The sequence below is a fragment of the Protopterus annectens genome, chromosome 11.part0, assembly GCF_019279795.1.
Source record: "Protopterus annectens isolate FY-2018-M chromosome 11.part0, PAN1.0, whole genome shotgun sequence".
Lineage (NCBI taxonomy): Eukaryota > Metazoa > Chordata > Ceratodontiformes > Protopteridae > Protopterus > Protopterus annectens.
In genome coordinates this window covers 772,357,420-772,374,770 of record NC_056745.1, presented here as the reverse complement: position 1 = coordinate 772,374,770, position 17,351 = coordinate 772,357,420, and the positions used below count along the sequence as shown (strand labels likewise).

At 45.8% G+C, this 17,351-nt stretch overlaps 1 protein-coding gene across 1 annotated transcript in view; it reads left to right on the top strand.

Moving 5' to 3' along the window:
- CAPRIN2 (caprin family member 2) overlaps positions 1–17,351 on the top strand; it is a 1,868,571-nt gene that overhangs the window by 271,823 nt on the left and 1,579,397 nt on the right. The window contains exon 4 of the mRNA XM_044087251.1: positions 11,216–11,302. Coding sequence (XP_043943186.1) covers positions 11,216–11,302 — 87 coding nt within the window. The remainder of the gene's footprint in view (positions 1–11,215; positions 11,303–17,351) is intronic.

Here is a 17,351-nt window from a genome sequence, read left to right as displayed (position 1 = left end):
TACTTGAGGATGGGAGCCCATGAAACATTACTTGGTTTGGAAAGTTAGTTTGCTTGGCAGGAAAGTACTGACCCCTACCTAACCTCTATACACGTGCAGACATACCTCTCAGCCTCTAAGCACAGTAAATCTGGACAAAGTCAACATGGACAAAAGCCCAAACATGGACAATTTAAATACTGCTGTTATGAACTTGGCTGCTAGAATAGGTTGAGTTAACATTCATTTTCTGAAGGATATGAAGTCAAATGTCTAAATCCTCTGATTTGCTAGAAGTCTGCAAACATAGGACTGTAAGAGGCAAATCCAGGCAGTCTGCACAAATCATCATAGTTGAGGTATGACAACCTGGTAGAGTACAATCTGGACAAAGCCAATATCCAAATATAATGCAGTGATAAAGCCACAAAGATGGTGACAGTTTTAGATATTGCTATTAAACTTAAGTTGCTAGAATGACAGGTTTTGTTGCACATGTTCTGAAGGATATGTCAAAGTTTTCTTAAGGATGACAAATTTTTCATTCCTCTAATATGCCAGAAAACTGAGAACAGACCAAAATGAGGCAAGAATTTGGGCATTCTGCAGTTGAGTTTTGACAAGGGGCTGTGACATTGAGCCACTGTCTTTGCATCTACATCTGTGTATGTAAATGTCTGCAAGAGTGTATTTAATACTTGCATATGGTACCTTTTGGTTGAAAGGCCATGGTAAAGGTGTGCTTTTTCAGTGCAGTGCAAAAATAGAATGTTTCCCATTTTAACTATTGCATATTGCTATGGTCTGTTCCACATAGGCCTCTTAGTAGGATGAGCCCTGTGAGACTTGTAGCTAGCAAGAAGACTAATGGATTTTTCTATAGATGGAACATGAAATAGCTCAAGCATGTCCTTGTTGGTTGAGTCTTGAGGTTAGTTTTAGATAAACCTCTGCCACAGTCCCTATAATACTAATCTAGAGAAACTTGCGGACCAGTTTGTGGAACCCACCTGGGTTAAGTATACCACTGCAGTTGAAAATTGGGTTGTGTAACCAAACTACCATATGGCTTGTGTTAAGTTCTAAAATAGAACTAGATATAACCATTGTAGATGGACCAAGTATGTGCAGCAAAACATGGCAGCCTAAAGTGCAATTTAGACTTTAATCTAGTTTGAAGTGGATTCAAGTGTTTGAAAAATTGACTTACCAAAGGATTAAATTGTATTTTTCATACTAATCTAGACAAGATGCTTGCTCAAAGCTGTGCTGCTAAGTACATTGTGAAGACTGTACAGCTCACTCTGGGTTCTGTTTAGATGCCACCAACTAAATGTAAAAAATGTTCAGGGTTTGTTGCTAGAGCCTCAAGAATATACCCTCTGGTTTTATCTAGGAAAATTTTCAAAGTCATTGACTGTCTAGACTACCATGATGCCCAGTGTACGGTCACATTTGAAAAGTTAACATTCACACTCTACAGTATTACTTGTGCATTTGTTGAAGGCATCCGTTGTGGTGGCAAAGCTTTGCCTTGTACAGAGCTTAAGTCCTCAAGGATGTAATTTTAGTCCTGGGTGCATTTTTATAGTATTACTCGAATAGTGTTGGCTGGTTGATGTGGGCTTTGAGCAGATGTAAATCTTTGCAGACATCTAGGCATTTTCTGAATTTTTTCCATTAGGAATGAAGGACTTCCGCTTGCTTTGCAGCTTGCAGCACATGCCCAGAATTTACTAACTTAGCTCAACTGGTGAAATTTACTGATGACACTAGTGACATGCAGTGAACGTAGTGGTAGCAAGCTGGCAGTGGTCTGAAATTATTCCCAGACCTGGTAAATCTGCCCTAGAGTCTTCCAGTATGCTGTCCATTGCATACTTCAGTTGGTGGCATGCACTGGTCCAGTTTGGCCACTGCTCAGCCCTGAGGAGCAGTGGTTGTTTACTGCAATCCTTCCTGGTTGCCACTCTTCCCTATCCCAGAGTGAGCCTAGCAATCCTACACTCTGACTAGATTTTGCCAGTATGTGATATCCTTATAGTAGCTACTTGAAATTTGGCCTGAGGAGGTGGACAGTGACCTTGTAAATGGAGAGCTTTAACGAGACTGCTTCTACTTAAACAGTTTTTGTAAAAAAAAAAGAAATCCCTGTGGTAGTCTACAGATTGAAACGCCCTTATAAACATGGTTATTTAGTCTGGTATGGACTTTTGAGTACTGCTGGGAGGATGAGCTTTCTGCTTGTAGTGCAGTATGTGTAGACAATGTATGGGATTAAGCCTTTAAACTCTTTTGAGCAAAGTTAAGTACTAAATGACCCATTCCATGGAGTGGCTTGATCAAACTACTTTGAACATTTGATAAAATGACCACCTTGGATGCATTGTTTGGATAGGATTTGTTTATAGGGGATGCTGTAGCCTAGTCTCATTGGGCTAGTGACTCAGGGTAGATCGGAGTTGGTTCTACTTGGGGAAGTTTGAATAAGGCATCGTGTAACCCCTTAAGTGCAGTGGGGTCTTAAATTTACCCGAGCAACCATTAACTCTAAAAGATGGGATCTGTTATTTCACTTGAAGGACTGGGATAGGAGTTTCTCTCCCATGCTGCAGAGTTGCTAATCCAATCTGGAGTAGAAATAGAACCCAGAGCCTTCTGGGCTTCAGTACCAAAGTGTGCTACCCTTTGAGTTGCTGACACACCTGTAATATGTTTAATTACACCAGAAGCAGTTGCATACAAGTTCCCACTCTGGAGGAGGGAACATGTCAGATATGCTCAGAGGCGACCTGGCATCCAAGGCTGTCTCAGACCCAGCATATCTGCAAGTATTCTTCAACTTGCACAACCCACATGCAAAGCCTCAACCTAGTATGTAACAATGTAATTTGCTGGCAAGATAGATTTGTCCCAAGACACCCCCCCCCCCCATGTGTGGAATACTCTCCTCCTTTCAATGTTAAGCACAGTTCCTCACTAGCTGTCTTAAGAGGAACCTTGATGACTGGCTGGGAAACGGAAAATAAATTCCTGGAATCCCACTTGTCCTTGCTGGACAGGAGAAACAGGTGCTGACTTTGAGGACATGGGCAAAATTTCTAGACTAAGGGCCTCCCGGCCAATAGCCTAGTATCATTTGAACCCGTATTATGGCCCAAACTTGGTGGTGTACTCTAGACAGAACACTGCCATACTAAAGGATGGGATGGTCACTACTGCTTTTGTGTACCAAACTGTTCTCAGCTGCTATGACTTTGGCCATCACATTTTACTGATCCTCAATTTGTTCTGTTTTATGGGTATGCAAGTCTTTGCAATATGCTTCAGTAAGTTTACCATTAATAGTATGCATTTAGAATATAGAATATAAACTATGTAAAACTTGTGTAGATTCAGTCCAAATATCTCTAATATTAATCAGATCAGACAACAGTAAAATTAGTGAACTTAAACTAGTCTCAAGTCAACAAAAAAATTGTACAGATTTGCTAAATATTTGCAAGTAATCCAAGCAAGGCAGCCAGTGTTTCCAGTTGAAAATCCTTACGTACACAGAAGTAATCTGTTTCCTCAAGGTGGTGTGGTGGTGTGGGGTGTGGTGGTGTGGGGTGTGGTGGTGTGGATGTCCTTCAAGAATGCAACTGCAGTCATAACATGTGGGTTGTCCTGCCTCAGGCAGCCCTCTGTCGGCCGGATTCCAAAGTCTGGGTCCGACGTCGGCTGATGTCGCATTTCCCTCCGTCAGAGTGGCTGGAGTACATAAGCAGACTCCATTTTCTTCAGTGTTTCTTGCCGTGCGGTGCCCGAAGCAGAAGCAGTTTGCAAGTGCCGGTCGGTCAGCTCTTGTATTCTAAGATACAGAAGTCATCAAAAAAGCTAAGTACCCCGTTGGGGACCTTTTCTTGCCTCAGCCGATGTCAGAAATTACTGAAAGTTAACAATTGTCTTTCTTGTGGTAAACAAATACCTCATAAGGATTTCCACTCTTACTGTCTCCCTTGCCTGGGCCCAGACCATGACGTCTCGGCCTGTGTAGCATGTGCTCGCTTCAACAAGCGCGCACTCAGGCGCCGGGCGGAGTTTGCTGAAGATTTCTTCGGCGATAAATTTGCTTACACCATGCCGTCTGATCTCCCGACATCGCAAACTCCCAAAAAGCGAAAAGACCGGGACCGACATCCTCGGCCCGCGTCTACTACCGACTCCATGCCAAAACCTAGTGCGAGTGCTCCGGTTCCCTCAGACTGTCTCTCCACCGCTCTGAACCGAAGACACTGCATTACCGTCTACTCCAATTCCAGACATTACTCCGACACCAGTTATAGATTTTCCTCCAGATACCGAAACCGAGGAAATGCCCGAGACCATTGCTGTAGACAAGATCACTCCTGCACGTGGAGCTGCCAGGCCCCCTATGGCCATGTCTATTAAGGCCTACACTAGGGCTAAGGCAGCCAGCAAAACAAAGCATATTACTTCTAAATCCTTACCTCAGCCGACTCCAGACACAAATTATGTCCATGGCTGCTGATTTAATTTCCATGATTAGAGGTTCACAGGCCCATCCTGAGAGGATCCCAGCCCCCTCCTGATAAAAGGCCCCGGGTTGAACCCTCTGACCCTACTCCTTCAGATGAAGATTCTAAGGGCTCTGTCTTCTCTGATAGCCAGGAAGAGCTCTTTCAGACTTGAGGACTCGGATGCAGAAGATTCCATCCCCTCTGCCTCCCCTCCTGAGGATATTTCTTTTGGGGAAGTTCTGCACACCATGAGGGAACATTTCGAGTGGCAAGGTCAGGAATATTTTGATTCTAGGAAACGCCGTAGGACTTTCCTTAAGAAGCCTCAGCACAGGCCCTTAGCTATTCCTCCTGTACTTAATGTTCTGGATGATTTGTATTCTGACTAGTGCTACCCCTGATTCTCTTCCTCCTGCTCCAGCCAAGCCAGACGGGTATTACAGGGTCCCAGAAACTCATTCCCATTTATTCAGGGCCCATACTGCTGATTTGGAAACTTTCACAGGGACCTAAAGGAGTTTCAGCCTCCACCTCAAAAAAATCCTTTGCTCTCCAACAGGGAAGCTATGTCAGATGGGGCAAAAAGGTTTGCACATCCACTACCTTATCTATGAGGGCTTTAAATTGCCTTTCATATGTTACAATATCAGGATTTTCTGTTAGAAGATTTACAAAAAACATTAGCCACTCCTGATCCTTTAGACAGGAAGACTTTGCAGGAAGCTGTACATAACACTCGGCAAGTAAGCAATCACTTCCTGCAGTGTAGATATGATGCACTGGAAGCTTCATGTAGGGCAGCTATGACAGGGGCAGTCATTCGTAGACATGCTTGGTTAAAAGATCAACCTTTACCAGATCATGTAAAAGCCAAACTTCTGGATGCACCTTTGGAAAAGAACAAGCTTTTTGGTGCAAATGCTAAGGATGTCTTAAAGACCATCGAAGAAAAAGCAAAATCAGTTCAGACAGTGAAAGATTTCCTCCAGGTTCAACCCCCCAGATTCAGTAGGAATTGGCCTTCAAAAAACTGGTCCTTTCCTAATCCATAAAAGTTTCAAAGGGGTAAGAACATGCGTAGACAAGGAAGAGGCCAATACAGAGGCCCTTACAGGGGACGACAATGGCAGCCAGGAAACCAAAGAAGTGACGCAGGGGTTTCACCTGCCCCACAACCACAATCTCAATGACTTTCCTCTACTACCGCCTACCAGGGAACAACTAGAAGCTCCTTTGGGCGGGAATCTGTTTGCAGAAAACTGGCAGACTGACAAAGGACAAATGGATTTTGGACATTATAGACAGAGGGTACAGGTTTCATTTTCATACCTTACCAAGAAAACAAGGCATGCCAAACCTACCACAAAATCAGAGGGCAGAGGCCATCAAGCAAATCACTCTGCTGACTCGGATGAAAGCAATAGAGTTCCACAACAAGAACAAGATCAGGGGTTTTACTCAAGACTGTTCCTTGTTCCAAGAAAAGAATCTCAATGGAGACCAATACTGGACTTGTCCGCATTAAACACCTTTCTCATAGTACCAAAGTTCAAAATGCTGACTCTACAGCAACTCCTTCCCATGCTGGGCAAGGGGTCGTGGCTGATTACTCTGGACCTCAAGGAGGCATACCTGCATGTCCCTATCAGACACAGCTGAAGAAGATACCTCAGATTTCTTGCAGGGCCAGAGCATTATCAATTCTCAGCATTGCCATTTGGCTTATCTACTGCACCCAGAGTATTCACAAAATGCCTGGCTTCAGTAATTGCTCATTGCAGGCTCCAGGGGATACAAATTTACCCGTACCTGGACGACAGCCTCATACAAGCGGGCGACAAATTGATGTTGACAAAACCTGGATTATGTCATACGATTACTTCAAGCTCTGGGATACACAGTCAACTTCCAAAAGTCAAGACTGCAGCCATCCCAGCAAATAATCTTCTTAGGAGCCAAACTAGACACAGCCTCTCAGATGGCTTACTGACAGAAGACAAGCAAGAGAAGTTAACTCATTTCAAAGGTTTAGCAAAACTCACCCAGATGACTGCAAGGAGATTCCTACAGGCCCTGGGTTACATGGCATCCTGCATTCTCCTGGTTCCATTAGCAAGACTACACAGGAGAAAGCTTCAATGGTACCCAAAAAGCATTTGATCTCAACACAGCAACAACTTGGAGACCATCATACCACTCATTCCATGCCTACAAAAGGAATTCCTATGGTGGGCCTCGGTGAGCCAGGCAAACACAGGTATGTCATTCAAAAAACCACAGAACACAGACCATGACTACAGACGCCTCAGACCTTGGATGGGGGGGCGCACATGGAAGGCAGGTGTATACAAGGACAATGGTCACCAAAGGAAACACATCTGCATATAAACCAAAAGGAAATGCTGGCAGTAATGCATGCCATCGAGGCCTTTCAACACCAACTCCAGCAAGGCCATTTACTGATACGGACAGACAACACCACTGTGATGTGGTACATAAACAAGCAAGGGGGCACCCACTCTTACCCCCTTTGCAGACTGACAATGCAGCTTTGGGAGAAATCACTGAGCCTAAACATCCAGTTACAATCCCAGTTTGTTCCAGGAAAAGAATGTGTTGGCGGACAGCCTAAGCAGGAATTTCACAGATCCACACGAGTGGAGGTTACATCCGAAGGCCTTCAGACAACTCACTTCGACATGGGGCAAGCCAGAAGTGGACCTATTTGCCTCTCACCTCAACCATCTTCTACCAAAATTCTGCACAAGGACATACCATCCAAAAGCTTGGAAAATAGATGCCCTCTCATTCAACTGGAACTCCCTAGCAATCTATGCATTCCCACCTCTGCCACTGATGACCTCTGTATTACTAAAGATCAAAGCAGAGAAACCCAAGGGAATCATAATAGCTCCGGACTGGCCAAGACAACACTGGTACCCACTACTACGGAGCATATGTCACACCAGGAGGTGGGCCTTTCCCCAGTGGCCTCTACTTTTGACTACACAATTTCGAAACACTGCATCCAAATCTTCAGACACTGCAGCTAACAGCCTGGGAGATCCCATAAATTCAGCTTGTCTCTCTCCAAGGAAGTTCAGCGGATACTAACAGAGGCTCAAAGACCATCCACCAGAAAAGTTTACTTAGCAAAGTGGAAAAGATTCAGCAATTGGAATACCAGCAGGGGACATGATGCATCATTGTTTAACATCCCACTCATCTTGGAATATTTGGCAGATATGTTAAAGAACGGCCTCTCATATTCTTCCATAAAGATACATGCATCTGCTATTTCAGCTAGATACAACACTGATCCTCCTGTTTTTTCTCACCCTTTACTAAGGCAATTCCTCAGGGGAATCAAGAACATTAAGCCACCAAGAAAGGCCCCAGTGCCAGCCTGGGACCTCAATTTTGTTCTAGAAAAACGGACTCTACCTCCATTTGAGCCAGCAGCTTCAGTTGACTTGCAATTTCTCTCATGGAAGACAGCTTTCCTGTTGGCAATTACCTCAGCAAGAAGGGTTTCGGAGTTACAGGCCCTAATGGCAATACCACCCTTTATTTTTCACAGACAGGGTTTCATTAAGGACCAACCCTACTTTTATGCCAGAGGTGGTATCTAGGGTTTTTTTAAATCAAGCCATTCATCTGCCTGCCTTCTTCCCCAATCCTGAGAATAGGGGGGAAAGACTGTTGCATACCTTGGACATTCACAGACAACTTTGATACTACCTGGACAGAACCAAGGCCAGTAGGAAGTCTGAACAACTTTTTGTAGCTTACGCCCCTGTAGTCCAAGGAAAAGCAATTTCAAAACAGACTATTTCTAAATGGATTGGACATTGCATCAGATTCTGTTATTCCTTTCATGGAAAGACTGTTCCAGCCAATGTCAGACCACATTCCACTAGAGCTACAGCCACCTCTACAGCATTGAGGGGTGCCTACCAAGGACATTCTAGAAGCTGCTACATGGAGCTCCGTGCATACATTCTCCAAACACTACAATCTCCCTCTATACTCCAGATCCAGAGCAGGCTTTGCTTCGGCAGTCCTGCAGGGTTTGATTGCCACACAATCTTTTTCCTAGAGCATTCCTCCTCCCCCAGCTAAGCTATGGTATTCTACCCACATGTTATGACTGCAGTTGCATTCTTGAAGGACATAGTACAGTTTTGTACCTACCATAAATGTAGATGTCAGACATGCAACTGCAGTCGGATTTTCCCTCCCTCCATACCCCTCTATGCCTAGGGTCCACTCCTATCCCTGTTTCTCTTAGCTGGGGATATCTGTTATGGTGTATTTGTTTTATTGCTCATTTGTTTGGAATCATGTTTGTCTTCCAATTTGATTACAGCCTTCCTTGGAGGGCACCTGGCATTTGGGGCAAGAAACACTGAAGAAAATGGCGTCTGCTGATGCTTATGTACTCCAGCCGCTCTGACGTCGGAGGGAAATGCGACATCAGCCGACGTCTGACCCAGACTTTGGAATCCGGCCGACCAAGGGCTGCTTGAGGCAGGACAACCCACATGTTATGACTGCAGTTGCATGTCTATCGGACATCTACATTTATGGTAGGTACAAAACTGTACGTTGTGTGTGGGGTGTGGTTGTGTGTGGGGTGTGGTTGTGTGTGGGGTGTGGTTGTGTGTGGGGTGTGGTTGTGTGTGGGGTGTGGTTGTGTGTGGGGTGTGGTTGTGTGTGGGGTGTGGTTGTGTGTGGGGTCACATCCCTTCCCCTTCAGTGAGACATTTGAGCTGGTCCTGCCTTAGCTGTCATATAACCCTCGTGTACTTTAAAATTAATGGGATACCTCTTCACTAGATTAAGTCTGTCATTTTATCCAAGACACTGTACTACATGGCTGTAAATACATCTACTTTAGTCCATTTGGCAGTCAATATATAAATATATACACTTTGCATGTAAAATCAGTTGTAAAAATCGTGTTCTATTTTCATAACCAATTAAAGATCACTTTTGTCCTAGACTTCAGGTCTGTGTAAAAGAACCCTAAAAACTATAAATATATATAATTAGTATTTTGTTGCACCACTTTGAATAGAGGAAAGAATCAAAAAGAGAATGTATGATGGAAACAATATGCGCTTAAATTGCAACTGATTTAAAACCAACTGGTAGAATAAAATAAAAGTAATTATGTAAATGGGGCAATTTTAGTGGGTTGTTTTGAGACTTCTGGATACCACTGAACTTGGTATTTCGAATATAAATATTCTGTTAGTGCTTGGCGTAGTTTATTTCCAGAACAAGTCATTGTGGAGTTGTCAAAAAGTCAGATCTCCAGGTAAAATCAGATTATCACAGTGGAATGTTTACAAAATTGTGCTATGGTTTAAGATGGCTGCATTGAAGTCACCAATGTTTGAGTGAGGTAGAAGTTTGTAGTCTAAAACATCATTCAGGAAACTGTGCAAAAGTTCCATATTCATTTGATTTGAGCTGTTGCCCCTTTTTAAGGGTGACCTGCATTCAGTTTGGAGCATAGCACTAATACTGGAATTTACATCTAGAGATGCTGTAAACAAAGCAACATCTTGACTGACTTCAGAGGTGTTCTGAAGCTGGTACAGAGCTAGTTTGAGTTGCCCTTGTGTATTGGGAATGTAGTCCTGTATTAGTAACAATTTGGATTATCTGTTTTGCAGTGTGCAAATATACGCTTCAGTGTTCTGTATACATCTGAATTCTGCGGTATTAAATGAGAATACTTGCCAAAATGTCTTGCAATTTTAATGGTGTTTAACTTCTGTATTGGTGAGAAACTTTGTACAAATCAGTATATGCCTGACTATCCAGGTGTTTTGTCCCTACAATTTTAATCTCTTGTTTAGTAGGGTTAAATTTGGGTTTAAGTGCCTCTTGAAACAGAGGCTGCATTTGCTAATCTAATATTTTCTTCTGTTACATTGAAGTGATTTGGGGGCCTGGATTATGATCGAGACTGGTTTGACAAGTTTTAGGGTATATGCATCAATGTTATACCATTTGTAATGCATGGATATTTACGAACCACCAGAAGTGTAGGATTGTAAAGCACTTGGCACTTAGACAACGTACTTAAAACTATCCAGATGAAGAATTCTGGAGTCTTGTGTAGAGGGACTATGGTAAATATGGGACTGATTTTGAATACAAATATAATTCACTTAAAATAAATGTTGCTAACCTGCAACTTTAGTCCATGCCAGAGCTTCATACTTTGATTTTTTTTTTTTTTTTTTACCAGAAAAAAATTACAAGGGCCAGGACAGAAAAGGCAGAAGCAAGATCACTTGAAATGTATGCAGTGTGGCCACTCCAAGCATTTGGAAGCCAGTAAACCCGTCAGACTTAAACAAGTTTGCTTCAACTTAAGCTTCCTGATGCCCTTATGTGGCCACTGAACAGTTGAACACCTTTTTGACAGTTGCTTGTCTGCTCACCAATTTGTGCAATTGCAGTGTTCCTTTCACTACATTGTCATTACAAATTCAGGGCGTCTCTGCTTGCCCTTAAGTAGCATAAAGGTGTTTATAGATGTTAACATGAAGTTTAAGCTCTTTCAAATAAGACAGCATTAAGTAGAGCAAAAATAGCTAGAACAGTTTGCATACTTGAAGGTTTAATAGTAAACTAGTTTGTATTTGAGTTTCTTTCCTTTAACATGTTTTAGTTTGTTTCCTTTCTACTTTCAGGAGGCAGTGGAGAAGTATGATGAAACGTTACATAATTTAGAATTTGCCAAGGAGCTTCACAAAACCTTTTCTGCTTTAAGTCAAGATGTAAGTATGTTTTGGAAGTAAGTGAGACTTGTTTTAGACCATGGAATATTAAGTCTCCCAACAGTGTGCCAAGACCCTGAAGCAATCTTCAGTTTAAACTGAAAATATTAGGATGTAATGGGATCCTATCTCTCCTACATGCATGACAGATGGGTTCGGAGCCGATCCATCGGCTCCGACTCTGCAACTTATATACTAGCACGAAGTCTCTCATTGGCTGGGCTATACCCTATCCCAGGATGCACTACACCTGCTTCCCCAGATCTCGTTTACCGCTTTACAAGCTGGACGTGGTCTCGACTTGGCTGGAGCTAAGTGTTTATTTTTACCTTTATTGGTCCTTGACCTTGGGGTTTTTTTTGTCATATATTAACCAAACAGCTGTTTTAACAGCTTCTTTATACTATTTGTGAAGTTTGAGTGCTTGAGTGTCGTCTGGTACTTCCTTTTTCTGTGGGCAAGGCCCGTTTTAGAGGGCCCTTGCCCTATTCTTGTGTACTACTTTAGTTAAAAGACCTTTTGTACTATTAATTTTAATTCCTTTGTGGTTATTTGTCTTTTCGGGCCAAGCCCGTTTAAATTAGAGGGCTTTGGGCCATTGTATTTATTTGTCATTTTGTGAGGTAAATTCCTCTAAGTGCTTGCGCCAGTGAGGCTCGCGCTTGTCAGTTGGCGCTTTTATAGTGCTTGATTTTTGTGGTGAACTCTATTTGTTGTAGTACCTGTACTATGTCTAAAGAACAGAAGTCAGGGTTTAAAAAATGCACTAGGTGCAGTTATAAAATGTCCATAACAGACAGCCATTCAATTTGTGTTTATTGTTTGGGGCCGAAACATCTACAAGAGACTTGTAGCGTATGTCATGCTTTTTCTGCTAGAGTTCTTCAAGAACGTAAAAACAAGCTTATTTTAAAAGGGCTTATTAAACCCTCCTTTGAGGAAGCTTTGAATCCTCCTGTTGCTTCCAAAAAGAAAAGATAGTTGGCTCCGACAAGTCCGTCGGAGCAGACTTCTAAAAAGAAAAAGTTGACCTTCTTCCTCGGCTCCACTGACTTCGGGGCAGAGTGTCGAAGAGTCTGCCTCGATACCTCCTACTTCGGCTCCATTGGCTTCGGAGCTGCAAGTTGGAGTATCGAGAGGTGAATCACCTCCATCGGCTCCAAGGGCTTCGGAGCCGGTGGAAGTGTGCAGCTCAGACTCTTCCCCCTCTGCTCCGAAGAAGGCTGCTTCGGTGCCGATGGTGGTCCATGAGGTGGTGGAGTCGGCGCCGACAGTATTGGAGCCATTTCGGAGCCGGTCCCCTTCTCCCTCGGAGCCGAGAGGAAAGTCTTCTCGAGTGTCTACCTCCTCTAAATCCTCGACTATCAGATTCGGACCTGGATAGGGTTTTACAGAGGCTCTTCCAATCTCCAGTGTTTGCTAAAATGGTCTCTGCTCCAGCACAGTTTGCTTCAGAGCCGATCCCCCCCCCCCCCGACACATTTGATTCCTCCTCCAACCTCCTCTGAGTTGTTGGAGCCGGTGGTGGTGGAGCAATGTGGAGCCATACGGTCGGAGCAGAGACCCCTATCAGGCCTTTCGGCTCCGACCATGCTTCCTACCCTGTCCTCCGGTTCAGGGTTTGGTACTGCGACCTCTACAGCCGGGCCCGAGGGGAACACTTTGGGATTAGGTGCTTCAGTGCCTAGTCTTCCTCTCGGAGCATCGGCTGCTGGAATTCCCAGTGCCATCGTGGCCTCTAGACCAGTGACTTCCTTGGATTCTGGAGGTCCGGCCTTTGAGGCCATGAGGAGCGCGCTGGCCATGCCTTTGCCGGTTCAACTAGACTTGGAGACTGGTGCCTCTGTTGCGTTGCAGCCCCCCGGCAGCGGGGCCCCAGGGCCTGAGGATACCCCAATTGGGGGTTCCCTTCTTCCGGGTGGTCCGTCCGAAACTGCTTCGGACGAACCCCCACAGAAGAAACTGTAAGAGGAAGCACGTAGACTCCCAAGATGAGTCTATTACATCGGATACTGACCTCGATGACGCTGAAGGGTCCCCCAAATCATCTTCGGATGATATCTCCTTCTCAGATATCTTGGAGATTCTGAGACAGAGAGGTGACTGGCAAGCCAAAACCCCTTCAACTGAGGAGTCAGTCTTCCTCAAGGCCTTTGGGGCCCAGCCCTCCGCCTCCTGGGTGTCTCCGCCCTTCGATGAACTCCTTTATTTGGTTTCTCGAAGGGTGTGGGAACACCGTGATTCTGTGGAACCGGTGCCTGCGGGGCCCAATAAATTCTTGTCAGCTCCCCCCCAGAAAGAATTTCTCACAAAGGGTGTACCGGTAGATGCTTTGGTGGTGGCTTCTGCCACACAGCAGGACGTGGCAGAGGCTTCGACGTCTATTCATCCTCCTAATAAAGATTCTAGGAGTATGGATAGGTATGGGAAGCGTACCCTGTCCTCAGCGGCCTTTACCTTACGGTCGCTGAATTACTTATGTCATTTTACGAGGCTCCAAAGGGATCTTCTCAAAGAGCTAAATGACTCCCTTGTTGGTAATCTACCTGAAGCGCTGGCTTCGACTGTTGGCGCACAGATGACTACTCTTTGTTCTATTGTTAACTCGTCCATGAGGCTCATCTCGTATGCGGCCGAGGGGGCGAGTAGAGCAGCGGGAACAGGCGTTGCCCTTAGACAAGCCTGGTTACGCTTGTGTTCGTTTACGGAGGCCTTCAAGTCTTCCTTCGCCGACGCCCCCTTTGATCATCTTTGTTTGGACCCAGGGTGAAGGACACACTAACTCGGTGCGAGCAGGAGGGCAAGACTTTGACTGCCGTTGGGGCCCGTTATTCTGCTCCTTCCAGGCATTATCCCAAGGCTGGGAGAGGAGGGAAAATGTGGTTTAAAAAATCCCAAAAGTCTTTCTCTACTCCACCCAGTGATTCCCCCTCCAGAGGCAGGGGGGGGGGGATTTTGGAAGACGCCGCCCCAGAGGTGGCAGAGGCCCCCATAACTCTGGAGACCGCGATTCCATTCGTGGTTCTTCATACAACCAGCGTTCGAGTGGTTGCCCGACTGTGCAACTCCGGAGCCAGTCGGGGGTCGCTTTGGGCGCATCCACAAGCTTGGGAATCCATAACAAGCGATCAGTGGGTGCTTCGCATTATTACCGGAGGATATATCATCCCTTTCAACAAACCCCCCCTTTAAGGGAAATCCCGGACGTGCCACCCAGTCAGCGGGATCAGGCAGCATTAGAAGTTTCAAAGCTGCTGGAAAAAAGAGCCATCCAGCCTGTCATCGACCAGATCGGATCAGGAACTTAAAATTATTTTTGGTACCAAAAAAGACGGGGGACTTCAGGCCCATATTGGACCTCGGTTCATTGAATCGTTTCTTAAAGAAGTCCAAATTCCGAATGGTCACTCTTCAATCTATTCTTCCTTTGCTGGAAAAAGATGCATGGATGTGCTCGATAGATCTCCAGGACGCTTACTATCATATTCCCATAGCTCAAGAGTCCAGGAGACATTTACGCTTCCACCTCGGAGCCAGTCATTTCCAATTTCGAGCACTGCCCTTTGGTCTCACCACAGCCCCCAGGGTGTTCACCAAGTGTCTGGCAGTGGTAACTGCTCACCTGAGAAGTCTGGGATTCCAGGTGTTTCCTTACCTAGACGACTGGCTCCTTACAGCCACCTCCGAGCATCTACTTCTCCAAGCGCTCAGAGCCACGTTCACCTTGGGCCGTTTCTTGGGGATCACATTCAATTTGCAAAAATCTGTACTACAGCCTTCTCAGCGTATTACCTTCATAGGCGCAGATTTAGACAAAGTATGCGCGCCTTTTTACCGCCAGCAAGAATTCAGATCTTACAAGATCAAGTCAGATCCTGCCTTCACTTAGAGAGCCCCGGCCCATCGGATCCTACAACTGTTGGGCTCGATGGCGTCGACTATACTTCTAGTTCCCTTGGCCAGACTTCACATGCGAATTCTACAATGGCTACTGTCGGTTCAATGGTCTTATCAGGAACTGCCCTTGAACCACTTAATCATAATCATGGAAAGTTGCTGTCAAGATCTGCGTTGGTGGCTTCTACAGTCAAATCTCGACCAAGTGCGATCCTTTATTCCTCAACGTCCCGTTGCCACTGTGACCACGGACGCCTCCCAGGTAGGGTGGGGGGGTCATTACCTGGACAGGTCGGTCCAAGGCACATGGCAGATCCAGGAAACACATTTGCATATCAATTTCCTGGAGATGAGAGCGGTACTATTGGTACTCCAAGCTCTCCATCACGCTCTTCCACAGGGCCCAATTGCGATCCTTTCCGACATGTCGGTAGTATGGTACATAAGCAAGGGGGTACCAGGTCTTATCCACTATGCAGAGAAGCCATGAGACTTTTGGCACTGGGCGGTAGCTACCAACCGCTTTCTAATGGCAACGCACATACCGGGGAAGTCCAATGTGATTGCGGACAGATTAAGCAGGACCATTCTCTTGCCCCATGAGTGGTCCCTCAGAGTATAGCTGTGAAAATCTTCGACAGATGGGGTCTTCCTTGCTGCGACCTGTTTGCCAGCCCCCACAATGCGAAATGCAGAGAGTTCTTCACACTGTTCCCTTCTCGGGGACAGATTCCCAGGGACGCTCTGACTCACATTTGGCCCCTCGGTCTTCTCTACACCTTCCCTCCGTTCCCCCTCCTACCGAGGGTGATACAGAAGGCCATTTACATGGAGAGCGAGATGATTCTGATTGCCTCGCACTGGCCTCGTCAAGTTTGGTTCCCTTTCCTACAGAGGCATGCGATAGAAGGTCCATGGTTTCTGGATCCGGTGCCAGACCTGTTGACTCATCAGTCAGGATGGAGACTGGTGCCTCTGTTGCGTTGCAGCCCCGGCAGCGGGGCCCCAGGGCCTGAGGATACCCCAATTGGGGTTCCTTCTTCGGGTGGTCCGTCGAAACTGCTTCGGACGAACCCCCACAGAAGAAACTGTAAGAGGAAGCACGTAGACTCCCAAGATGAGTCTATTACATCGGATACTGACCTCGATGACGCTGAAGGGTCCCCCAAATCATCTTCGGATGATATCTCCTTCTCAGATATCTTGGAGATTCTGAGACAGAGAGGTGACTGGCAAGCCAAAACCCCTTCAACTGAGGAGTCAGTCTTCCTCAAGGCCTTTGGGGCCCAGCCCTCCGCCTCCTGGGTGTCTCCGCCCTTCGATGAACTCCTTGATTTGGTTTCTCGAAGGGTGTGGGAACACCCTGATTCTGTGGAACGGTGCCTGCGGGCCCAATAAATTCTTGTCAGCCCCCAGAAAGAATTTCTCACAAAGGGTGTACCGGTAGATGCTTTGGTGGTGGCTTCTGCCACACAGCAGGACGTGGCAGAGGCTTCGACGTCTATTCATCCTCCTAATAAAGATTCTAGGAGTATGGATAGGTATGGGAAGCGTACCCTGTCCTCAGCGGCCTTTACCTTACGGTCGCTGAATTACTTATGTCATTTTACGAGGCTCCAAAGGGATCTTCTCAAAGAGCTAAATGACTCCCTTGTTGGTAATCTACCTGAAGCGCTGGCTTCGACTGTTGGCGCACAGATGACTACTCTTTGTTCTATTAACTCGTCCATGAGGCTCATCTCGTATGCGGCCGAGGGGGCGAGTAGAGCAGCGGGAACAGGCGTTGCCCTTAGACAAGCCTGGTTACGCTTGTGTTCGTTTACGGAGGCCTTCAAGTCTTCCTTCGCAGACGCCCCCTTTGATCATCTTTGTTTGGACCCAAGGTGAAGGACACACTAACTCGGTGCGAGCAGGAGGGCAAGACTTTGACTGCCGTTGGGGCCCGTTATTCTGCTCCTTCCAGGCCTTATCCCAAGGCTGAGAGAGGAGGGAAAATGTGGTTTAAAAAATCCCAAAAGTCTTTCTCTACTCCACCCAGTGATTCCCCCTCCAGAGGCAGGGGGGGGGGATTTTGGAAGACGCCGCCCCAGAGGTGGCAGAGGCCCCCATAACTCTGGAGACCGCGATTCCTTTCGTGGTTCTTCATACAACC